The sequence below is a fragment of the Mauremys mutica genome, chromosome 16 (genome assembly GCF_020497125.1).
Source record: "Mauremys mutica isolate MM-2020 ecotype Southern chromosome 16, ASM2049712v1, whole genome shotgun sequence".
Classification (NCBI taxonomy): domain Eukaryota; kingdom Metazoa; phylum Chordata; order Testudines; family Geoemydidae; genus Mauremys; species Mauremys mutica.
Window position 1 is genome coordinate 12,040,302 of NC_059087.1, and position 26,158 is coordinate 12,066,459.

Here is a 26,158-nt window from a genome sequence, read left to right on the forward strand (position 1 = left end):
TAAATTCTGTATTCAAAAGTGACTTAGCACCAGATTTTCACATATATTTAGGTGCCTAAAGATGCAGACAAGCACCTAGTGAGATTTACAAAAGTACCCAAGTGGGTTGGGCACCTACCTCACATGAACTGCAAGGAAATTAAGTGTCTAATCTACTCAGGTGCTTTTGTAAAACTTACTAGATGCCTATCTGCATCTTCAGTTTCTAAATACTTGTGAAAAACAGGCATTTAGGAGCCTATGTCCCAGTCAATTATTCCTAATTCACTTAGGCACTTCTGAAAATTTTACTTAGGTACCTCTAGGCACTCAGGTTTTACCCATGGTTCTTTCCCTTTGTTACATGTCTTAAGTCCATTTGCTCCAGCACACAAATGGGGAAATACTGAGCTGAGAATTCTGAGGATCTTAAGAGCCTATAAATGTTTCATTTGGTGAAAAGTACTTAAAATAAACCCCCCATGGCAAGACACAATTTTCAGTTTGTAATCTTGCAAACAATTCTGGAGAGATTTTTTGTTTGATTGTTTTTGTTTTTATGTAGCCACGTTTACAGTTCACTTTTAAACAAGATTGAACCAATGTTAGCGGTTTACAGTCTTTGTTTTATTACCCCTTTGAAAGATTTAAAATTTGTTGATGGCTTTCCCTCTCAAAATATATTTGTATATAACTACAATATGTCTCTGTACGACATTGAATCACTGATTTAAGGTTACTAGTTCAAAACAGGAAAGGTTGGTTTATGATATCAATATCTTTTAAACTTTTTGACTATGCAATGTTAACCTGAATAATGTGAGACATAACCCTTTGCCACCATCCCTTTAAATTTATGGTAAAGTAGGTTAAAGTAGAAGAGTAAAAAGAACAAACAAGTGATTCTTTTTATGCTTTCCAGCAGTGAGCATAACATTTATCAAACATCTCAGCACTGCATATGCCAAAAGCAGAGGGATCTTGTTCTGTGTCTAGAAATCTTTAAGAAAATGAGTCTTTAAAAAAATATATTAATATGTGCAGTACTGAAATGCAAGTCCTCATTTGTGTCATCAGTAGTGAAAATGCTTAAATAGTCTGAATTTTTTTAAAAAACACAAGCAAGATGTTGACACAGAACGTATCCCTTAGAGTAGTAGACTGCTGTAAAATTTGTATGCATGTGCCACATCATCAAAAAAAGCCAAAGCGCAAACAGCCAAATTAACAGCACTAAATCGCTATTTTGTGGACATATATTTTCCCCTACCTATTTTTTCTACAGGTGTATTCAGAGGAAGAAACCCTTGTTTCACAAGCTGATCCATCATTTCTTCATCATCTGCTTGGATTTCAGAGACCATATTACATGGAATGAGGCCAAGTCTTGTGCAAGTTTCTCCCCGGTAGAATCCATCAGCATCTTTATCTCCATACACCTAAATATTCACGACATAAAAAATTGATCAATCAATGTTGTTTTAATATTTGAGACTTATTACAAAACAGTCCCTGAATGATTGCAAGGTATCTTTGGATTTGGGTTTGTGTTTATTTACAGCTACTCTGATTTTTTTTTCTTTTTTTAACAGAGCATTAGGTTTTTTTAGGTACCTCTGAATTGTGATACCATACATTTCAGCAGAAATCAGCTGTTTTGTTAGCTATGACAGAAGCTTAAGTGAGAAACACCTTTAAAAGCTCCCCCCCCCCAAAAGTCTTAATATTATTTGCATCACTATGGTGGTAGAGGCTATAGTGAGCATTTGAGGAATTGGATCAATGTTTTATTATTTTAAGTAGATTAAACTTTTAAGTAGATTAAAATCAAGGTTAGATCAAGAAATCATTTTGTGTGAAATATGCTGTGTGTATCTAAGATTTATGCATACCTCACATACCAGATGCATCTGAAGAAGTGGAGTTTTTTTACCCACAAAAATTTATGCCCAAATAAATCTGTTAGTCTTTAAGGTGCCACTGGACTCCTCGTTGTTTTTTGTCACATACAAGAAAGTAGTTTACCTATAATAGAACTGTATCCAAAATCCCATTCCCAGTAACAGGTGAATCTAAATTAAATCAGTTTGTCCCATCTTTGATACTAACCAAAATCTAATGAAATGAAGCTAACAGTAAGAAACTGTCTTTGTGAAAATATCTGAAAATTCAGTACTGTATGATGTAGCTTAAAAACATTCTTTTCTTTGCATTTGTGAAAAATACAGTTGATATCAAATAACAAAGATGGCTACGAATTCAAATACAGACTGAATGTAGGACTGAACTACTTAAAGATGTCTTTAAGACTGAATGACTGATTTATTTTAGATCTTTCCTGTACAAAGACCGCAGATGCTATTGATTTTTTTTTTAAAACTAGTTTAAAAGACGGCCTTGAATCTTAGGAGTTATCTAGAATATGATTCTATTTCAGTTGTATTAATTGTATGTACATAATCTATAGATTATTGTCTAGAGTGCCACCTCTCCTTCTAATACATTATTAGGCTGGGAAGGATTTGATTTTTTTAATCAGTACAGACTCACCGCAGTGAAGACACCATGGTAGTTCAATTTAAGTACGTCGACTTCAGCTACACTCAGTGTAGACCAGGGCATAGTTATTGTCTGTGACTCCCGGTCAAGTCTCCTCAGTTTACCAGCAAAACAATGATTTTTATATGTGACTATTTGGGGAATCTGTGCAGTTTATGAATTCCCACGGCTAGTACTATCTAAGTAACTATCATGCCTAGTGGAACTGTACTTTAAACCATAAGAATAGTGACTTCCACCACCCAGTTGGCTGTTAAACATTTTAAAAGATGATCATGATACAAATATCTTAAGTATAGTGAAGCACAGTATTGTGATGTTCTATACCTTAAGCATTTTACTTATTGCCTCAGTTGGCATTGGATATGATTACCCCAAAACCATGGGAATATATAAGTGCTTGCTTTTGTTTGTGAAGATATTCATTCTGCTCCAGTATTTTAATCGTTTGCTTATATTAGTAGACTTGGAGGATTAGACTTTTATGATAAATGTCAGTAAACATTGATTTCACCATACATGCACATAAACTGACAAAAAATATTTCCATCAACGATCATTAAAATTTATAGATAGGCAAAGTAAGAAAAACACTGCTTGAGAACTTAATAGCGTTTACTAAACTCTAGTTTAGTAACTTATTAGAGTTTACTTATTAAAGTCTATGAAAGAGATTTACTTTGTATATATTTACATGATTTTCCACAATATGTGTTTTAACAATTATATAGCTTTAACTCATTTTGTTTTCAAGAATGTAATTCATGTGTTTTGTATCTGCTAAACAAACACATAGGGCCTGATCCACCCATTGTTACAGTTTTTACAAGTAGGATGTCAATTAGCTTCCATTGAGAAGTGAGTCAATGTCCTTCTCGTCTGGGTGGATGTTTTGGGTGTGCAAGGAATGCAACATAAAGCCTTAAGAGTGCCCCAGACCACTGGCAATGCAGGGCTCATACAGTCTAGTGATGTGGTGAAGATATCTATCTAACACATATGCAAACAGAGAAATCTGTCAGATCCCTCAGCAAGAGGGCCAGATGCAGTCTACCAATAGCAGTGGGGACATCACAGCACTTGCACAAAGACAATGGGGGGCATACAGAAACATAGGTCAAGCATGAGCAGGAGCCACATTTTTTCAGCTGCTACTTAAAGGGCTGACCTGGCTTCAGTGTCTTAACTCCAGGAGAGGAGAGAAACCCTATCATCAGCCACGTGGAGCAGGTCAGCTGCATAGGCGCCTATGCCCTGACCCTCTCCAGGACATTTTGCTCTTGGCTAGTGTAGGTGGCTCCCTACTAAGCTTGCTGGTTTCTGAGAATCCCTTTCTTAGGTGCCTAACTCTCCCACGCACTGTATGGGGAGTCTAGCTCAGGGCTGATTACACCAAGCGGTAGGCCACCTAGTGGGTAGGTACTGCAATGGTGAGCAGAGCACTGCCTAAGCATCATTGATGACCTAGGCCTAAATAACTTCACAGCCTGCTATGAAAAAATTATGGGATGTAGGCACCTAAATCACTTAGGTGCTTTTGAAAATTTTACCCTCTATCTCTTTTTTTTAACGCCATCAGTACCAGGCATCCGACAGTTCTCAACGCTATGATATGTAAATGCGTGTTGCTTTAAAGAAAAAGTCCTAGAAACTCCTGTGTGAATGGACCCATGAAGACCAGTTTGCAAGACCAGGTCTTTGGTTTGCTTTGTTTTTTAGATTCCCACCTTAATGATCTGTCCTTCTTTAAATGGTAGCTCTTCTTCTGCAGCATCAGGATTGGGGGACATTGTCAGTGGATCATAGTCGAAGAGAGCAACAAATATTCGAGGAGAAATATCCTCTGTGCCAGGATCTGTTTCTGATTCTTCATAAATATCTGGAGAAAGATGGTCCCGACTACAGTATCCATCTGTGAAAGTAAGATCAGAAAGAGCAAAAATTCAGCAATGCAAGTCAGAATAATTTTTCAACTGGTTTCAATTTAGGTATGAAATTTGTTCCTATATCTCTGTTGAAATGGGACTACATTACCGTGCACTAGGGAACTTATAATGTGCTCCAGCAGGGTCTACACAGGCCAGTTAGGGCACAGCCCACTAGTGCACATTAGAATTTGCATCCCTCTACCATGGACGAGTGCACAGTGTAGACAAGCCCTGTGCTTGCATTGGTCAGAGGAACGGCACTAGGACGTGACTAGCCACAATGGTGTTTAAACAAAGTTATTGCTAACACGGTCCCAACCCTCCTGTGAATGGGACTAAGGTTAAACCAATGCTACTAAAATAACAAAATGTGTTTATAGTCCTATACACTTGTTTCTTGCCTACAATTGTGTTGTAATTCATCTAGACCTGTTAGCTAGGGTTGCATTTAAGCCAAACACATATTACCCATATATATATTAAGACACTGATCCTGCATTGAACTTTGTGCAGGTGAAAGAGCCCAGTGCAGAATTGGGAATTATCAGGACCAATACCTTTGTCCAATGCATGGTAAAAGCCAGGTCTCTTCAAAATATGTCAAGTTGGGCACCCAAAACACGGACCACCTAAATCACTGCTGAAAATCTTGGCCCATCACACGTTTAACTTTAAGCATATGCTTATGTCCCATTGACTTCAACAGGAGTCAGCCTCTTGCCTAAATGTTTTTACTGAATCAAGGCCTTTAGCTACATCACATAGTCTTCCAGATCTTCCACTATTATCAATTTTTTCCCTAAAGGCCTGCTTTATATGTTAAATCTATATATTTAGTCCCAATATTTCTGTTTTAATGATATCTGCATCATAGAGATTATATATTTATTGAAATAATTTAAAGGTTTGATTAAGGATTTAGTATACAACTTTTTTTAAGATGACCCTCTTCTCTTTACCTACTCCTAATGCCAGATCACTCTATTAAACAATTTTCTGTAATTAAAAAAAGGTCAGTTTAGGGGGGCACAGCTTCAAGGGGATGGGTACTGAAACTTGTGTCCAGAACACTATAAAGAAGGTGGATAAGGAAATGCAGAACAGCCAAAGGGTGGGAAACACAGTCCAGCCAGGAAGCTTTACACAGGCACAAAGCACAAAAGGGAAGTGGAACAAGGATAGGACGTGGACAAATGGCAACGGGGATTTCCCCCCAGTTGCAATGATGTTTTATTCCCACTGTCAGATGGACTGGAAATGCAAAACAGGGTTTTTCTTCTGAGTATTGCGCATTCTGTATTTTAAGTGAGACAGGTCAAATTATGACCTCTTGGACTGGCAGCCAACTCCAGCTGAAGTCAGTTGGAGTTAGTTACAAGCATGAGTTGTGCACAGACTTTATCAAAACAGTTCTGAACCGGAATGGTGATGATTCAGAATGGTCACGTCTGCTTCAGGCAATCAGAGTAGACATCTTGTGAGAGGCCCAGTTATTTATAGTTTGCTCAGAGGCTCTTGACTGGCTGCTGTAGGCCAGATTTTCAGCTAATGTAAACTGGCATAGCTCCACTGGGGTCCCTGAGCTATGCTGCTTTATACCAATTGATGATCTCTTTCTATATATTCAGAGCTTTTTGCTCTCAAACCTAAAAAACAGATACCTACCTGTAACTGTTCTTCTTTGAGACATGATGCTCATGTGTATTCCATGTGGGTGTGTGCGCACCCTGGGCACCATATCTGGAGAACTTTGCCTAGTAGTATCCATGGGGCGGTGCTCACACCCTGAATCCTAGCCCTTCCCCTGGCTGTACAAAGGCTGTGCTGCCCCAACGCCCGCAGTTCCTTTGCACCGAACATCAGAAATACAGACTCCGATGCCGAGGGGACAGAGGATGGATTGTGGAATATACATCTGCATCACATCTTGAAGAATAACAATTATGGGTAGGTAATCATTTTTAGTTCTTTGAGTAGATGCAGGCATGTATTCCAATATTTGCAGGAGGCGGGGCACAGAGTCTATTTAAAGGAGGACAGCAGGACTGCCTTCCCGAAGTTTGCAGCTGATCTGGATGCAGCCGTGATGGCACAGTAGTTTGCACAAGTATGCAGAGAGGATCAGTTGGCCGTCCTGCAGCTGTTCAATACAGGAATGTCATTTAGAAATGCCATTGACGTTGCCTGAGCTCTAAACTAACATTTGAACTAAACCTAATGTACTACTGCTGCTACATACAAGAAAAGGGCTCAGGAAACTGAGAGCAGACATGTCAGGTGAAGACACACAGCATTCTGACTCCAGCCAGGGGCGGTGAAAAGGAACGGAGGGGGGGTTGGGACAGCTGCTCTTATAGACAGCCAGGGGAGGGGTAAGGCTGCATCTACTCAAAGAACACCTTTTTATTATTGATTTGTTTAAATGTTTACTTTGGCTTCTTTTTTGCTTCATTTGAACACAACACTTAATGCTTCTCCCAGCTTCAGACCTGGCCGAAGCCACTCTTCGGTGGGAACGGTTAAGTACTTTAACTCACTGTGTAATGAGCTATGAAAGGCTGAGAATTTTGTGCAATTATGTTGATGAAGCACCAAACACAATCGATAATGGGTGGGAGACAATTACTACCTTACATATGTCAATTAGCACTTGTAGTATACATACTTTTACAAATAAATTTAAGTTTTTCCTTCACTGAAGGTCTAATCCAAATTCCAGTGAAGTCAATGGCAAGGCACCCATTGACTCCCAGGGGCTTCAGATCAGCCCTAAGCCAAACCAATAAACTAGGAGTGAAGCTTGAGTAGTGCTGCTTCTCACTATGGAAGGTTTGATGATGATGAACCGTCCCCATTTTGGCTCTGTCGAGTGCCAGATTTATGAATCAAGTTGAAAGGTGATCTTTTTGATCAATGAGTGTTCAAAGGTGCACACATTAGATGTTAATTGATGTTAAGCAGCCATGGAGGATAAAGGCGTAGCTTCACAGAGGTTCATGCAATGCACTGTGCTTTGACTTGTTTCAGTATGGAAAGCTGGTTGCATGACAGTTATCAGTGGATGACTAAGGGCTCTTCCTCCCTTACAGCTGAACTGAGCTGAAGAAACTTACCTGGAAGCAGGGCAGAGAGGACTTAAGAGTTAGCTTCCCTTGCATTCTGCATTGCATGCAATGTTGTCATACAGAAATGGCACTCATTAACACCCAGCTCTAAATGCGTCTTGTGTCAGAAAGGATGAAGAAGGGTCGGCATACCGTATCTATAGTCAGAGGCCATGGTACGCTGCTGAGACCATTTCTTGTGTCCATCAATGCTGCGATAATAAGCTTCTTCTTTTACAGGTGAAATATTTCCCTCACTACCTGACCGAGACCGACCGCCTTCACTGTTACTGTCCATTGTAATTTCTATGGAGAAAAAGGGAATGATCTATTAAACATACTTTATAGTCTTCCCAGTGGAGGCTCCTGAGGGCAGGCTTTGCCTACCTTCTTTTCTGACTCAGCTAGAGCAGGATGGCTAACCACCTGCAGAACTATGTGTGGCAGTTTTACTGACTGATTCTCCAGGGATTCTTCTACAGGCACACAGAAAGGGGTGTTTGCTTTTTAAAGGGTCTTGCCTTCATGCTTTTTAAAACTTGCCTGGATTTCTGGAGGGTAAATGCAGACTTTGAGTTCTGTGGGGCAGGAAACTGTATTTTTGTTCTGTGTTTGCACAACACCTAGTACAATGGGATCCTGGTCCATGACTGGGGCTCCTAGGCACTATGATAACACAAATAGTAAATAACAACAATCAGTGTTGTAATCCTATGTCCCACTTCTGCAAGGTCAAGGGGAAAATGTAAAATACATTTTAGCTTTGGAAGTAGATTATCTAAAACCAGAATTAAATTGAAAATATTCTGTTTCCAAGGAGATGTTAATGGAAATATATTCATAATCTAAAAGAGAAATAATCTAAAATGATTTTAAATTTGGGGTGCCTTTTGGATAAAGATGTGTCCCAGGAAATATTTATCCTAGAAGTATCACAATTTTGGAGTTCCCTCCTGCTAACTATTACTTCTGGAGTTGATTTATCACTTTTATGGACTTCTTTTCATTTTATATCATGCAGGCAAATTAACAGCTGGAAACTCCAGCTATCACCATAAGATTTTAACTGTGTTGTTGATTGACTTGAAGCTAATTTTCAAGGAGAGAACAACATATGAACAGTCAAACCCTTGTAAAAATAATATTACTGACCTAAGAATAATAGTAACATTTTAGTGATGCTGAGCAAATATGCAGTGCTCAATACATTTCTATAAGGGAATAAACTCTGACCCTGTAAATAAACCCTACTGATAAATGTAGGCAGTCCCACATTCTTTGGCCCTAATGGAATAAAACCTCTACTAACTGCAGTTAATGGGAGTTTTGCTCCAATAAAAACTTTAGAATTTGGCCCAACTTTTTTTTTTATGATGAGAGAACCATAATATCTGTTTTATTCAGTCCTCACTCAGGAAAAACTCCCTTGGAAGTCAATAGGAGCTTTGCCTGAGTGACAACAGCGTGATCAAGTGGGTACAATGATCTGTTACAGGGTTTGATAGGATACATTGGCTTTATTCAGTCTATTTATCTGCTCTGTAGATCTATTCCCCATCCTCTTGTTTTCTGTAGCAAGCCTTCAGAGGATGACTACTTTGTGATGTTTACCCAATGCTTGTCTTCATTGATGTACATTATTGACGTGGGTAATTATTACATTGTGGGTATCACCAATTACATTTTTAATAGCTAACTAATCGGTTCTGGTGATTTTATTAAATGCCCTGCTGAGTTAAGAGAGCAATGTGTACTGCATGCCTGATAACTCAGCTTCCCATTGGTTCTGTTCCTGTGAACACTATTAGAAACCTGTTCTCTTTGTTTAAACATGGCAATACAATCAAAGAAGTCGGCAGTTAGGAATCCCGGACCATAACCACATCACATTAAGAATGATACTGGATAGGGTCTTTCATCTATTTCACAGAAGACCAGAAAGTAATTCTTTCATTAGATGCTGAAAATACTGCCACTGTGGGTTACGTCTTATCAGTGTTAGACAATATTGTAATTCAATCCTAATGTGACTTCCCCAGAAAAGCATTCACAGAGCGTACTTACTGCAAAATACACTAATGCATTCTTGAACTCACACTAAAGCAGCAGATTAGAGCCTTATATTTTGTTCTCTGTTTAATTATCAATTTGAATGTGGACGGATTATAAAAAATGAATTCCTTCTTATCTACTTCCTAAAATGCTGCTCTTTAGCTACAGAACAGTGAAGTCATTATTTAATAGTTCCTTGGGTTCCAACCTTGTTTAGAGAAAGCAAGGCCTGTATTTAATCAGGTCCCCACCCAATCCACATCTTCCCATTAAAATCAGAGTTAAAGGAAAACCCAAAGGATTACTTTAACCAACATTATTTCAACCCCCCAACTATTTGTTCTTAAATCATTTTAACAGGTGATAAAAAGAAAATCTTAAATGACCAATATATTTTAAGTATTCCAGGCATAATTCACCCCTCCCCCAAAACAATATTTACTCTTGAAAAAAAAAGCTACAAAAAAGAAAAGGGAGACACTGATCTAGCAAACACCAGCCTATACTGAGAATGTTTATCAGCTGATAATTATCTGGCTCAACTAATAGTTACAGGTTGATATCTGCACATGCACTCTCTGGACCTGATTCTCTCTTTACACCTTCTTTTTCTTTTAACACCAGTAATTCCTTTGAGTGAAGTTACTCCTGATTTGTAGCAGTGTAAGTGGGAGGAGAATCATGCTCTCTACATATACTTATTAAAAGCATTTAGTATGCTTTTATGAATAACAGTTGCATTTTTTAAAAATGCACAGTTATCATATATTATTATTGTGTCCCTAATATTCATTAGTTTTCCTCTTGAGAGCAAAATCTTGCTAACTTTACAAATCTGTAGAGGGTGCTATACACCACAAAAAGGTTTATGTTTAAATTTCCTATATGGTTATTCTGCTGTGTATCCATGGAAGGAACTGGGAGAAAACTTTTCATGTTTAACAGAAAAAAACCTGTACTGCTTTATAGTAAGTATCACTATGAGGTTGCTTTCTGCGTGGAAAGTTTCTCATTCACAGATAAAGCTTCAGGACAGAACTGCTTAATGTTGCCTTGAGTTCTCTAGATTTCTGAGTACACTGTTAATAAAGAATCATCTAATGTAAGCACAGGCACCGGAGGAATTACATCACATGAAAATTTTATTTCTGTACATTGTCTATAGTTCTCTATTTACACTCCTGTGTTTCTTGCGTTTCTGCATGACTGTTCCTAGTTGTTTGTGTGGTGTGCAAGTTTTGGTTTAAGTGTTTTTGTGCTTGGTGTCTTGATTCCATTATCTTATCTGCAGTACTTTTTGGAATTTCTTGCACATGGCAAAATATATTTTTAGGTCATGATTTAACCAGAACAGAGATGGCTTGAATATAAAAAGCAAATCTAATGGACATACTTCAGTCTTACTTGCTCATTTAATTTAATAACCTCAATTTTCCTTACTGAATTCCAAAAAGTAGTTAAGAGAATGGAAGGTGATGGTAGATGAATGGAATGATGGATGGATGGATAGATGAGTGAGTGCACTTATTTTAGGTATCATATTCATAGCATGTCCATGCCTTAATTTATTTTAAAGAATGAATTGTCTACTGTAGGTTTTAAATTGTAGCTATCGTCAACCAAAACATAGATCTTGATCCAAAGCTCACTGGAGTCAATGGAGAAACTCCCACTGACTTCAGCAGGTTTTGGTTCAGATCCTTAAAGAATCTCCAGTACACTCATATTTAACCTAACACAAAGTTGGTTTTACTCTTAATTCATCTTATATAAAAGATTTAGAGTCATTGCGGTTAAAGGGTTTTGGGCTTTGTTTGTTTGTTTTACCAATCCCCCAGCTCTGCGGCTGTAAAGAATAGAAATGCACCAATCAGGCCAACTAACCAATGGAAGGGACCAACATTGGTCGAGACCTTTGTGGGACTGCACTGGCATGAGACAACCTTCGACCCGTGTGATCCACCCTGTCAGGTCGTCCAGTGGATGATGGATTCCCTAAAAGCTAAAAAAGAAAAACAACAGGTTTGCAAGTTACACAGCTGGGTGCATAAAAAGGCATGTTAATAATGTCAATCACTTTCAGAAGCATAAGCTCTAAAGGCAACTAAACGTAGTTTTTAACTGAAAGGTTAGCTGAAAAGTTCTATTGATGCCTCCTAAACCTGCAAAAGAAACATGGTTCCCTGAAAAATGACGCACCCTTTGTAAATAGCACTCACACATTAGAACAAAGAAAGAATAATAATAATTTTGGAAACATTCTTTTGCCTTTGTCGTTGCTGCTAACTTGGCTCAGAGCACTTTTAACTCTCCCTGAAGAGGACTAAGACCACTCACACTAGAGCTGTGAAGATAGCTTATGATGGGGTCAGGTCAGTGCATTTAGTTTTTTTACCTAGATTGTTTTGCACAGTTTGCAGCACATTAACCAGCATATGTCCTTCTCCTCTTGGGGTCTCTGAGAACACTGCTCCTCTGAAAAGGCCTTTTGTGGTTTTTAGAAGTCACTAACCCTTGCAGAAGAGATTCATACAAATTTCACCTTACACCACAGCTGGTTCTCTTTCTGTTCACTAATTTGCAAGAAATGTTATTATTTTAATGCTTTCCAGGGTGTCTCTTTCAACAGCTGAGATTAAATGCAGCCTTGGCACCAATTTTAATAGGAGAATTTTTAACTGATCAGTTCAGAATAAACTGCTGGGCTAGGCATACAGCAGCAGCTGAATCTACTCTTACATAAGACATTAGATTGGAGACAGTTGCAGATGAGAGGCTAAAAAACGTATTTAGTTCTCTTTGGGAACAGAGAGGCCTAAAGATCAAATTCACGAAGGCTCTCTTGTGGGCTAATATACAGAAATGCAAACAGGCAGGATCACAGAGGCACCCTTGTGGATTAAGATGTGGAACGGCCTTGGCTTGTCCCTCTGGAAGAAGCTGTTTGTCTGCAATCTCATTCGGAGATGCAGTCTGCAACTTCAAAGGCAAGAAGAGATGGTCTAAAAAAGAGGGCAAAAAAGTGACAGCGCAGGAAGAAGGTGGAGAATGGAAACACGATGAATCCTGTGACTCCAAGAAGCTTGCTTGGTCACTGTCACTGGGGGGAAGATATTTCTTGGTACTTGCCCAGAGAGAAGGACTGAAGATGAAGAGCAATTCCTGAAAATCTGGGAGTGAGGAGAGCAAAAACAACATAACAAAATGGAATCTTTAAGACAGACCATCAAAATAAAAATTCGTGAAATGCTTTCTTTTTTTCCAATTAAAAATAAAACTTATTTTTACTTTTTAAAGCAATATTCTGATAGTCACTTTAAAGATAAAAACAAACTTTTGGAAAATTATAGTTCAGCTAACCCTTAATTAAAATTTAGATTCAGTTGTCCTTTAACAAAAGCAGCCATTATTGTAATTTGTTCTGTGGGAAAATCATTGTTGTAAAGCAAATTAAACTGATTTCAGCATGATACAAAAGAAGCTTGTGAAGCACAATGCAGATTAATAAATAAAAAATCATGTGGGGAGGAAAGAAATAAAACAACCACCAGAAGATAGGTCCCAAAGATGGATTTTAAGAAAAAAAATCAAAAGAAGTGGGAAGAGGAAAAGAAAAGAAAGAAAAGAGATGGATTTGACAGGCAGATGTTAGAAGGAAGTTTTATTTCACACACCAGAGAGTCTTCTGCATCTCTGTGGGATGGCTCTGCATGTGGAACAGCTGCCCTAGAGTCATTCACTTGTAAGTTGATCTTCCAGACTTGCTGAACATCTTTGCTAGTCAAATTATCTGTTCTATTGCATTTTTGAGTCTCAGACTTTTTCTCATAACTGGGCTTGGCCTCCTCACTTCTGGGCTCTATAAAGGAAGGACCCAGGTCGTCAAAGTCTTCTTCAATGCTGCTTTGCCTGGTTAAAGTTTTCCTGCGAGCAAGCAATGGCCTTGTGCTTTTTCTGCATGAACAGTTATCTGTCTCTGCATAACAGCCAGGCGCAACATTGGCAGAAATCAAATCATAAGCATTTCTGAAATTAAAACGAGATTCTTCTTCCTCACTTCCACAGTCTAGTCCGCTGTCAGGGCTTCTCGTTAAGGATCTACTGTAGTTATATCCTTTGTCTTCTGAAGCAAAATCCTCCATGCCTGAAATTCTGTGCTTGGCAGGGTACCAGAAGTTGTGCTGTTTGTCTTGATTGTAGGGTCTAGGAGGTCTAGTGCATCTAGCTACCATAGGTTTCATTTTATAGGGCGTACCAAAACCCTGTTTGTGCAACAGTTCAGAATACTCAACATCCTCTTCGGCTACTTCTGGGATACTGAAAAGTTTTTTACTGTGGTGTATCTGCTGTGAAAAATCAGGCTGTTCCAAAAAAGCGGCTTCAGTGGTCCTATTCTTAGAGCATTCCTTAACAATATGTGATGTTAAAAAACAAGTGGGGAACAAACAGTGCGTGATAAAAATAAAATGGGAGGGAAAAGGGGGAGGAGGAAAGAAAAATAAAGACAGAATTAGTTTTAGAGCAATGGCAAACATAAGGCATGCAGTTTATTCAGTGAGGGGGATGTCATGCTCTGAACAGGAATCTGAAAATAAAGACATGATTAAGTTGGCTTGGTGTCAGATAGAACACGGGAGGTCAGTACAAACACAGCTGATATTGTGATGCTTTAACAAGAATAAACCCATGCATTCAACACAAAGCAATAAAAGCTGCATACAAGTTCAGCCGTGGTGAGAGTGGAGGTGAAGTTAGAATATGGCGCTAGTGCTTAGTGTTCTATGCCAAGCTGGGATTGCTTTCGTCCGTGGACCGTATCTTGGAACGCTTTCTACAGCAGTTTTCTTTCTTGCTTTGCATCTGTTAAAGCATCCTAGGTGATTAACAAGAAACTCCACAATGCCGTCCTGCCTGAAGATAGCAAACTCAGGGTGGATATGAAGTCATACAGGGCTCCCTGTAAATGTCAAAACAGGAGTTCTTGTGCCCTCCACAACCTGATAAAAATTGCACCCTCTTTAAGCTTGGCTTCCACAAAAAAGACGGAGAACTGGGGGCTACCTGCAGTCATTGGTCCACACTGGATCTATCATCCTAAATCTGCTTAATAAAACTCTTACTTGACAAGCAACCTGTTACTTGACCCAAACATAAGTCTTGGTACATACCAGATGTAAGTAAGAACTACAATGTACTGGATAAAATCTGAACAGTTTAGATAAATGAAATAAGAGACACTTTTTATATTAGGCTTACAAAAATTGAAAAATAGTGTAATTGAAGGATCCTGTACAAATGTGTCTCTCTGGGACTCTGAAGCAGATGCTGGGCTATCCAAATTAATGAGAAAAGAGGTGTTGGCTTTGATCTCTGGAGCCCTTAGCTATTTGGGACATGGAGACCACCCCCTCTCTGTGCTTTACCCCAATGACAGCAATCAGCTTGGGACTTCTGAGCAGACAGTGCCTGGATTCATACGTGTGGGCAGCAAGGGCAGGATCTTCTTAGTGACTTTGGAATTCTCCTTCCCTTTTGGTCCAAGAGAGCCTGAGTTTGCTGACATTCCAAAGCCTGTTGCTCAGGCTGACTCTGAGCAGACAGATTGAGCTGGCTTTTGCTTTATTTTTCTTCAAAGGCTAGGGAGTTTTTAAAGAGTTAATTTTTGACACTACAGTAGAACCGTAGAGTTACAAACACCAGAACTATGAACTGATCGGTCAACTACACTCATCATTTGGAACCGGAAGTACGCAATAAGGTGGCAGCAGAGACCAAAAAAAGCAAATACAGTACAGAGCTGTGTTAAACGTAAACTACTTAAAAAAATAAAGGGAAAGCAGCATTTTTCTTCTGCATAGTAAAGTTTCAAAGCTGTATGAAGTCAATGTTCAGTTGTAAACTTTTGAAAGAACAACCGTAATGTTTTGTTCAGAGTTATGAACAACCTCCATTCCCAATGTGTTCCTAACTCTGAGGTTCTACTGTATTCACGTGAATGATTTTTTAATACACTTTTTAATTGTCTATCATGTTCCCAGAGCTTTTTTGAAAAGGTGCCATAAATATGGAAAAAATATAAATAAATATGAATTAGGAATAGTTTTGATCAGACTCCAAACATCCTTAAATTTCATGGATGCTCCGACCTGATATTCAAGTTGGGATCTCCTAGTTTACACATCAGCCTTTATCTGGAGAGCAACTGAAGGGAATAATAACTGCACAGTAAAGTGAGTCATGTGTCTTGTACACTTTTCTTTTGCATGAGGGTATCTATTAACTTGGTACAGAAAATACTGAATGTCAGCTATCTGCAATCATAGCTCAAAGTGCATGGGTTGGTGTACTTTCAAATGCAAATTGCATATACATTTGAGAGTTCAACTGATGTGTTTTTGTTTCTTTTTTAATTACAGCAGCTGCAAAGCTGAATTGGATCTAGCAAAACAGGGACACTGTCAAGTATTTTAGTTCTAGAACCTGGTCTAAAACTTAAAGCAATATAGTTATAAATGCAGCGGTGAGTGTCCTCCAAATTCTAAACTTACTCCCTCTGCCCTAAATTTATGTGGCATTCTCACATTAAATTCTGCTTCTGCACAGCCATTCAAACAACAGATGTTAACAATGAACCTTGGGGCAGATCCTCAGATTGCATTAAATCAGCATATACCCACTGACTTTAACATAGCTATGAGGATTTACCCTAGCTGAGGATCTGGCCCATGTGTTCAGAGTTGGGCTGACAGTACCGTTAATGCAGATGTAAAAAGTAGTAGTAAATATGCTACTGATTCATAAAGAACCAGAGAAGCCTAGGGATAATTCAGTGTTTGCCTAGTGGCAGTCAGAGCCATTTCATTTTCAAGCTTTTACAAGGATACTAAACAGGAGAATGAAAGATTTTTTTCTGAAAATGTACTAGACAGTATGTTTTTATAAGTTGCATAAAATCCTAAGTCTGTGTATAAAATATATAGAAGCAGTTATAGCAATGGTTACAATAGCCCTGTGTATGTGCTTTGCATAAGGGTATAGCACGTTCTTTAGTAACACGGCATTTTGGCTGTGGGAAGAATGACCTGTAGGTTTCTGTATAGTTTCAATCATATAGCTTAAGAAGAAGCATCTTAGCATGGTAATAGTATACACATAAGAAGCAGTTTACTATATGTCATATTACAGAAAACAGAAATTCTATGTTGCGAAAGTTTAGTATTTGCAGTGTGTATTCTAATTAGATGAATAAAATCACCTTGTAGGATGAATCCTCCTATGCAGTGTTTGGGACATCATTCCTGACATATGTTTGCCATTGTCTCCTCTGCCACCAGAAGCTCATTAATGATCGCGACACTAAGATTAATGACTATGGGCTTTATCCACACTATTGGGAATCCATATTGCACTGAATAAAACTCCCCAAATCCGTTACTAGCATGCACTAGAAGGATCCCAAGGGGTAGTTCCAAAAACCTGGTCAGTAATATGGAGAGGATGTCCACAGGAGATTTAAATTCAAAGACACGTGGGTGGATGTGCACACATGCACTCGCACACATCAGAAAACCTCTAGTGGTCTGGATGCACGTCCAATATACTGCAGCACAGCAGCACCCCTAAATGCGCAGCAAAACAGATAATTGCATAACAGCCCAAAGACAGTCTTCAATATGTGAAGCTCTTGGCTAATACCAGAGAATTGAGTATTAAGTGGACTTCATAAGGGGAACTTTACATTATGAACAGCATACATCCCAGTTCTAGTCTGTAGGCCACTGTGAACTGTTACGTCCACAGCAGACTAATAAGAAAGTGCGTGGAAGGAAGGAAGAATTTGCCTTGCCCTTCTCTGAAGTTTAAGCCGCCCTTTTCTGTCACTCTTACCTTGAGTGTGCTGTGTGATGTTACACTGACTCGTCTTCTTCCTCCATCCTCCAGCTGCATTTCTGAGTACAGCTCTTCTTCATCTTCCTCCATGATATCGGATAAGTCGGAGCCCCTACTGCTCTCCGTGTGGTACTCCTCACCCTGGCAGTAGTGCGGCTATTGGATGGGATAGAAAAGAAAAGAGGCTGCAAGGTTTAAAATCTGAAGTGACAGTGCTCCCACAAATGGGGGGCAAGGCAGCAACTGGCAGCTTGAATATTGCAATAATACCTTGTGTAACCCACACTAACCAGGTGCAACTCTCAGTAGCCCTCAGGTGGCTTGATAATATAGAGGTTTATTAGCTTGCTCACACTTTAAGTTCCAGAAATCCTGGATTCAGTCCATACAGATGACCCAACCAGCATTACACTTGCACCTCCACTCCAAACACAAACCTCATGAGACCCCGATTAAATAACCCCCTTGGTTTACCCGAGGCCCTGCAGGTGTCAGTGGATTTGCTGACCATCTGGTGAAGGCTCTAACTGAGATAGCGAATTCCATTCACACGTCAGCTACTCTTCGTTGTCATATCTGATGTTTGCAACATCTAACAGTAAACCCCACGTGACTCTTCAAGAGCACCATTTAGTTCTTAAATAATGTTTCTATATTGTAAATCTTCATTGGCTGATGAAGGTCAATGATCTCATTCTATTCAGGCATCTAGGGAGCAGAATTGATAGAATTTTAATGTCCTTCTAGAATTAGTTCCACTAAATTAAGTTGTCTGTGTTTTCAACTAGGTGAAACGGACGGAAGAAATTAGCTATTTTATTGAATTGCTCCTGTTAAATTTAACTGTCTTTGGTAAATTCTTGTTTTGTTTTACTAGTGTCATGATTTATATCCACAGTCCAGATAACAAACCAAACATTACTGTGATTCTGCATCCCCAGGTATATTTTTTAAATGAGGCATCTACTTTTCTGTACAAAATCACACTGGTGCTTCAGATCTGCAAGCAGTTTCATCTGCTTGTGCAAATGATTAAGTTGAAGCCCACTTAAAAATTATGGGCCCAAAAGTCTCACATGTGCACTGTGTAAAAACTAAAATGCAAATCTCAATGTAACCGATAACACATCTTCCTACTCTATTGGTGTAATCTTCCCATTCTCGAAATACGGACAGCAAAAAAGTACAGCTCTTTATATACAGTTTGAGTCTACAGCATATCAGTTCAGGATAGGGTAGGCCCAACCAGAAATTCCAGGTCTGAATATACTTGAAATGTGAAGTTTGGCTCCAGATCCGAATTTCATGGGGCAGATCCTCAGCTGGTGTATTCCAGTGTACACTGATTTACGCTAGACAAGGATCTAACCCTGCATTTCTATAATGGGCCAGAGCAGAGGCTAGGATCCAAACACCCTTCCGTCTAGATATGTTCAGATTCAAATGTGAACTACACAGCTCAGTCCCACCTTCAATGCCAAGGGAGCTGTACTGTATGCTGTAGAGACAATTTCCAGGAGCAAACCTATTTGCATCAGAAAAAGAATAAATTACTGAAATACTAGAATGTCAAGGAGCAGAAGTTACTCTATTTCCCCAGAAGAAATACTACAGCAGAAACAATCTTCGTAGACCAGAATCAATTCCTATAGTTCCATAATGTATTAACATCAATAAACTGCTGTAAACTTCCAGAAATGAAATGAAATGTCTGCAGTAAGCAATTTCCCTGAAGTGAAAATATGTTCACTCTCCAAATATTACAGCAGACTTGCACTCTCTTGATTCCTAGAAGAGAAGTTCTGGAGATCTCAGTGTGTATCTCTACAATGTGCCTCAGCTGTATGAGATGTTCATTAATGCTAAGATTCTTCTTTCATTACTTATGGGAGCCAGCTTGGTCCAGTAGATCAGGCTGCTGGGAGGCAGAAGACCATAGTTCTATTCACGGTTCTGCTGCTGAGCTACTGTGTGACTTTGGGCAAGTTACTTCTCCTCTCTAAGCCTCCATGTCCCCTATGTAAAATGCAGATAATGATACTTACTTTCTGCTGTAAAATACTTTGTGGTCAAAAGCTAAGGATTGTTATTATTGAGGGTTGTGAGCTCCAGTCCTTTATGAACACTCTGTTGCTATCCAAGGAAATAGGATCAAACCCATGAATGTTTTCAGTTTCCCTCAGCTGTATTACATGAGGGGGTAATTTTAAGAATAAAAGTCACTGTACGAGTTAATGCTTTCAGTTAGTTTATGAAATGAAAGACTCCCAGAATTCGGTCTGGTGCTCTCACTTTCACCCATGCCATTCCAATGGAATCTTACTTCCAATTTCAGTGAGTCAAATCCTGTTCTCAGTTATCCCCAGACAATACGAGGGAGTTCATTGGGGGCTGCACTGTCTAACTGAGAGCCATGTTTATGATATCATGTAGATTATCAAAGGTTGTTATTGCCAGAGAAAAGCTGTACAGCTACATAGCAGGAATCTTTCAAACGATCTCCAATGCTTATCTGCTGTTGATTTAATAACAGAGGTGTCTGTTAAATACCCACCAATTATTTAATGAAAACCTTCTAACTGAGGTGTTAGAACTTGTTAAGACATGTAATGCAATTAGCTCAAATTTATGTAAGCAATAATTGTACAATTACATTCTGTGTTGGTAATAGATTAATTCATTACAAAATATTGAAGCATCTAATGGGCACATAACAAGATACTGCAGCTCAAACTATTTAAGCAGACTTTTAAAAAATCATTGTGTTTTGGGCCCCCATCCTGCAAACACATGCACATCCTTAACTTTAAGGCAGTGAGTAGTTGCAGTGTAGTCGAGGGTAAGCCTTGAATATTTTTATTTCAATGGTAATTAGCCTTTAAAAATGCTAATTGCCTTGCTCAGAGTCACACAGGAAGTCTGTGGCAGATCCAGTGACTGTTTTGATTTGGAAGGGATGTGATCTATATAATCACAAATGTATTTTTTTAAAATCCATATATTATGTTACACAATTACAGAAATATAGACCCTGGCAGTCATTAGTATCAACAGAACACCACTGTTGAACAACAACCTTTTTACCTGTATTTGTGGTTGCCTGCTTTGATTTCTTTCTTTCTATCTATTGCATGCGTCGAGTGAGACTATGCCAAAAGCTTTTAATTGGGTATAAATGCACAGTATGGCATCAACTTCAGAATACGAATTGGTACACACAGATTAAAGCCTCACTATAATAAGGTAACAAACTATTGATTGCCTTATAGTGAAATAAACTACTAGATTCTTTCAAAACTGCATTTGACCGCAATCACGCCTAAAATCTTATGTAAAAAACACCTCCTATTAAACTTCCTGGTTAGGTCTGGATGTAGTAGAATTACATACAAAAAGTGCAGAAATTGGTTCTTTACTAACAAATTATGCAGTGCAATTGTTCAGTTTTCATAAATAGTTCAAATGAGCAATTAAGCTACTAGTAGGTGCCTCTCTTATATAGCTGAAATATAAACAGGTAATAATCAATTTGTATTTAATGAACACAGAACAGCTGAACGAAACAGAATTCATCTTTTGAACTGAGAAACTTTAAAGTGTTACTTTTTCAGGGAAAGGAGTAGGGTATTTTGGCACATAGGTGTAGGGTAATCATATGTCCTGATGTTAGGGGCAACTATAGCCCCCTCTGAAAATAAAAGTGTCCCGTTTTTTCACATTTGCTATCTGGTCACCCTAACTGGGTGTGACCCTAAGAACACCTCAAAGCCAACTGGAAAAGGGTTCACTGTTCCATAACAGTAACTCCTGAGAGGCCTGACAAACTCACTATACCCAACATGTTGTTTTCATATTAAGAGGGTCAAGTGAGGTCTAGTAAAAGCTTATGTCATACTGGTCGTCATAATCATTGTGAGATATATGTAAGGATGATGTTTAAGGAGTTGTGTACATATACTGTTTTAAAATCTGAATCAAAACAGGGTTGTCAGGCAGGTTTTGACCAGACAAAGGATGTATATTCACCTGCCTGCCTCAGTTCACATGTAACAAAGCCATTGTAAGCCAACACAATGGAAGGCCGTTTGCACACCATGTCAAAATGTGGCTGTGAAGGCAACATTCATCCTGACATGGGGAACAACATCATGAACATCAGTATATTGCAGACCTGCATCTCTCCTTATTACTATAACGAGGGCACATTAATTACCTGCTTTCCAAGCTCTGAGCCTTTTAGGAAATCGTCGACTGAAGCCCCTCTCCTTTTAATGCTGGGAGAATCGTAGCCGTCTTCCTCCTCATCTGAGTTTGCATAATGCGCCATATTACTCCTTTCGCTAAACACACTCCTTCTCTCCATCTGACAAAACACCAACATGGTAAAGAAACGCGGGCACCCGCCTTCACCTACATTGTTTCCAGCAAGCCAACGAAGAGATGTTAATGATTCCAGGTCTGCTGCCTCTAAGATGCCTCAAGAGCACATTTAAATATATCCATGGCTTAAACTCAAATGATAAACTTCTGGTTCCTTTAACTGGTCTCACTCACTGGCATGTACCTCCTTGTGCTAGAATCCCATCACAGCGTAGGCTGGGTGGGTACTTGGATGGGTAATCGCTAAAGAACACCTAGATGTTCCAGGAAATGGGGGGGGGGGAATGCAGTAGGTAGAGCTCTTTCCTTGAGTCATTACTGAAACAAATGTCTCAACATGATGTTGAAGGCACTGTGCTTTCAGAGAAGACATAAAACCAGAGTTCCGCTGCTGAATTTAACTGTGGTCATTACTAGTCAGTGCCTCAACTTGTGTGTGTTAGGACTAAGTGGAGACCAATTTCTCCTTTTGCATGTGCCACTTTCCTGAAAAGCACAGGACTTCGCATCCATAGGGCACTCACTCTCGGGAGAACAGAGTGGGCTTCTTTTAATTTCTATTAAATCCTTTTTTTAATCTCTTCCAGGGGATCCCACAGGAGTCCCATTGGCAGAAATTGCCTCAGCAATGCACAGATGGTGAAATTCACCCCTATGCAGAGGACCAGCACAATATCTGTGCACCACCGAAACCTCACTAAAGCTTCCTTATTGTGAAGGCATAAGCACTTGTGCTGATCCTCTGCATCAAGGTGAATGTTACCCTCAATCACTAGATCCTGCTGACCACAAGCCCTCCTCAGTCCACACCATCCAGCTTTCTGGTTAGAGGTACATGGGGGCTCAGCGGCTTACACCACCGCCACCCAGTACAAAGAGGATTTCCACTACTGAGGACTATGTACCATAGGTGTTACTGGCAGAAGCTGGATTACCCCAGAGGGAATCTAGCCCCTGAACTTTTGCATAGTCTCCTGCATTGAACCTTTGAAGATTTACTAATTACTAATCCAAACATGAATCTAATTAAACATGTTTTGGAATGTAGATCAGTGATTTTGCAAAAACTAAAAAAAGGTTCTTCGCCCCCTTCCCTTACACTGCGGTCATTCTCTAGCTAATCACTGTTGCTCCTCTATCTTACATTCATTCCAGTAGCCATCCAAAATAGACTCACTTGTGCTCCCCTAATACATATCCTTGCGTCCAGCTCATTGGACTCTTCTTTCCGATTTGCTATTTGCTTTTTAGAAGGATCAGCTGTAATGCAATTGGCATCCAAACTTGCTTGTCATTATATAACTGGGTTTGGTGTTTTTGTTTTCTTCCCCTCCTCCCCCCGATCCCCACACCCTTAAGAATTTAAATTTAGGACAGAATCTCATTCTCATGAGCTGAGCTCAGCTGTCAATCAGATAAGCTTTGTGCACTTTTGTTTTGACAAACAAATCAAGAAAAAGGAGGCTAATCAATGTGTATTGGCCCAGGTGGCTTTTCTCATGTTGCATTCATTTTGTAGCATTCAAAGGTCTCTTTTGTTGCATGAGGTATCCAGAGAACATAACATTAATAGGTTTTTGCAGGGTTGTGTCAAATAAGGTCAAATAAGAGAAAATATTTGGTGTTAATATGAACCAATGGGCTAAGTTGACTTATGCCTCAATCCTGCAAACAAATGCTTAACTTTATGGACCTGAGTAGCTCCACTGAGGTCTACAGGACTTTATTCTGGTGGGCCAAGTTATGCCCATGGATAAGCATTTGCAGAAGCAGAGCCTTGGTTTGCTCAGCCATTTCAGTGTGCAGTTTTAAATTACCCTCTTAGTTGTTAGGGCCCTGTTTAAGTAAAGCATTTAGATCCAGATTTTAAAGATATTCAGGTACCTGAGGTGCCTAAAAAAACCTTTAAAAATCTGAAAAGTAAGCATTTGTTCAATTTTTCTCAGATAGGCACAAGTTCATCTTTTGACTTCTATGAAACATCCCTCAATGCTTTGCTGAACAGAGATGGACGTAAGCATATGTTTAAGTGCTTTGCAGAACTGGGGCCTATAATACCTGTTCCATCCCACCTCAGGGAACGTCTCTCTCTGTCCTCTTCCCAATCACTCCACTCATCCTCCTGTCTGCCCTTGCACCACTGCTGGGGTGACAGCCTTCTTTTTTGCAGCTCTGCTGTGCAGAACAGCCTCACTGACTGCCCATAGTTTTTGAAATCTCATCCACAAATGTATGCCCTTTCCCCCAAACGATATAGCTTCACTTTACTTTCCTTCTGCTGTTAATTACTGCTTTAACACTGAAACTGCCTTATTTAATTGCCTAAAGCATTTGTGGGGATAGATTGTCCCAAAGACCCTGCAGCATTGTATCATTTAACAGTATTCATGAAAACAAAGAAACCATTATAAAGAACAAGTAAATAAAGAACAACATGACAGTCATGCACAGTTATTCCTAGACTGAGCATACCCATATGCTAATAACTTAATTTAATTAGCTCACAAGGAATTTCAAGCAAGGATATTAATAGCAAAATAAATTAATTAAATATGAGTATCATCTGACATTTTAAAAACTGGGGTCTTGGGAAATTGCCCCATGTAGGAAACAGGAAATGATCAAATGTTTTCAGGTATGTTTTTTGGTGGGTTTATTTTTGAGACTGTCTAGTTCATCTGCACTTGGCAATGCCCTGCGACTGCCAGGCAGATTAATTTGAGGGCAAGGTGAAAGCAACAGCTACAGGGTGCCAGTCTCATCTCACTCTCCAAGGGTTTGTTTGCATGGTTCATTGGTCATCGAGATGAGCACATTGATTCAGCCCTTTTTTGGGGGAGGGGGGTTAGATGTTTACATCAGGGATGCTATTGCATAAGGGCCAAATTCTGCCCACAAAAGTAACAGCAGTTTATGGAGATCCACATCGGACGGGACAGGTTAGTGAAAGAAATCTGCTAGCCTTTGGGGTTACAGAGCTTCAGCTCGTATCTAATGCAATGAATCATCCCTTCACACTGACAGGAACACAATGTTCTGCACTACCTATTCACATCTGGTGTTGTCTGATGCATCAGTGATGAGGTAACAAACCCTACATGCGTGGGTGTTTATACTTTTAGAATGTAACACGGGCTATGAAACGTCACCTCTCACTACTCTCCCTCTTAGATGCTATATTCAACCAGACTGCTCTTGATGTGTGTTCCTGAGGCTTAACTCTTTGAGACTGCAATTGCAACCAACACAGTGATTTCAGTGAATAAAGGGCTCGCGCCTCTGCAACCTGCTCTCTCTAGTGAGTTGCCAGAGCTCAGCATTAGCGAGCTCCAAGGGCTTAATGTATAACAGCTCTTTGTCGGTCAAACTTTCATAGACATTTTTCTTCTTACAGATCAGATGGCTCTGTTCCCAAGCCTTGAGGCTGAAGGCTTAGTATTTTGTTATTGACAGTTTTAACTGTGGTAAGAAGCCCAAGTGACATGGTGTGGGGAGTTAAATGTTTAACCTAATTGGCCAAAAATAAACCAGATTTTTTAAAAATGTATTTCAATTTTAAAGACTCTTTGGAGTTATCAGCAAGAGATCAAAGGACAGCACATTACAAAGGTGGGTGCAAAACTGGCTGGATAACTGTACTCAGAGAGTAGTTATTAACGGTTCCCAATCCTGCTGGAAAGGTATAACAAGTGGGGTTCCGCAGGGGTCTGTTTTGGGACCGGCTCTGTTCAATATCTTCATCAACGACTTACATATTGGCATAGAAAGTACACTTATTAAGTTTGTAGATGATGCCAAACTGGGAGGGATTGCAACTGCTTTGAGGATAGGGTCATAATTCAAAATGATCTGGACAAATTGGAGAAATGGTCTGAGGTAACAGGATGAAGTTTAAAAAAGACAAATGTAAAGTGCTCCACTTAGGAAGGAACAATCAGTTTCTCACACACAGAATGGGAAGTGACTGTCTAGGAAGGAGTACGGCAGAAAAGGATCTAGGGGTTATAGTGGACCACAAGCTAAATATGAGTCAACAGTGTGATGCTGTTGCAAAAAAAGCAAACATGATTCTGGGATGCATTAACAGGTGTGTTGTGAGCAAGACATGAGAAGTCATTCTTCCGCTCCACTCTGCACTGGTTAGGCCTCAACTGCAGTAGTGTGTCCAGTTCTGGGCACCGCATTTCAAGAAAGATGTGGAGAAATTGGAGAGGGTCCAGAGAAGAGCAACAAGAATGATTAAAGGTCTTGAGAACATGACCTATG

The 26,158-nt window shown here is 39.4% G+C and overlaps 1 protein-coding gene across 4 annotated transcripts in view; it reads right to left on the reverse strand.

The window, feature by feature from the left end:
- The window catches only part of RIMBP2 (RIMS binding protein 2), a 338,869-nt gene that overhangs the window by 16,292 nt on the left and 296,419 nt on the right, over window positions 1–26,158 (reverse strand). For all 4 annotated transcript variants that reach the window (XM_044989706.1, XM_044989705.1, XM_044989709.1 and 1 more), the window contains 7 exons: window positions 21,726–21,875; window positions 17,510–17,668; window positions 13,297–14,028; window positions 11,507–11,624; window positions 7,724–7,876; window positions 4,266–4,450; window positions 1,250–1,418 (listed from right to left, as the gene is read on the reverse strand). In XM_044989706.1, coding sequence (XP_044845641.1) covers window positions 1,250–1,418; window positions 4,266–4,450; window positions 7,724–7,876; window positions 11,507–11,624; window positions 13,297–14,028; window positions 17,510–17,668; window positions 21,726–21,875 — 1,666 coding nt within the window. The remainder of the gene's footprint in view (window positions 1–1,249; window positions 1,419–4,265; window positions 4,451–7,723; window positions 7,877–11,506; window positions 11,625–13,296; window positions 14,029–17,509; window positions 17,669–21,725; window positions 21,876–26,158) is intronic.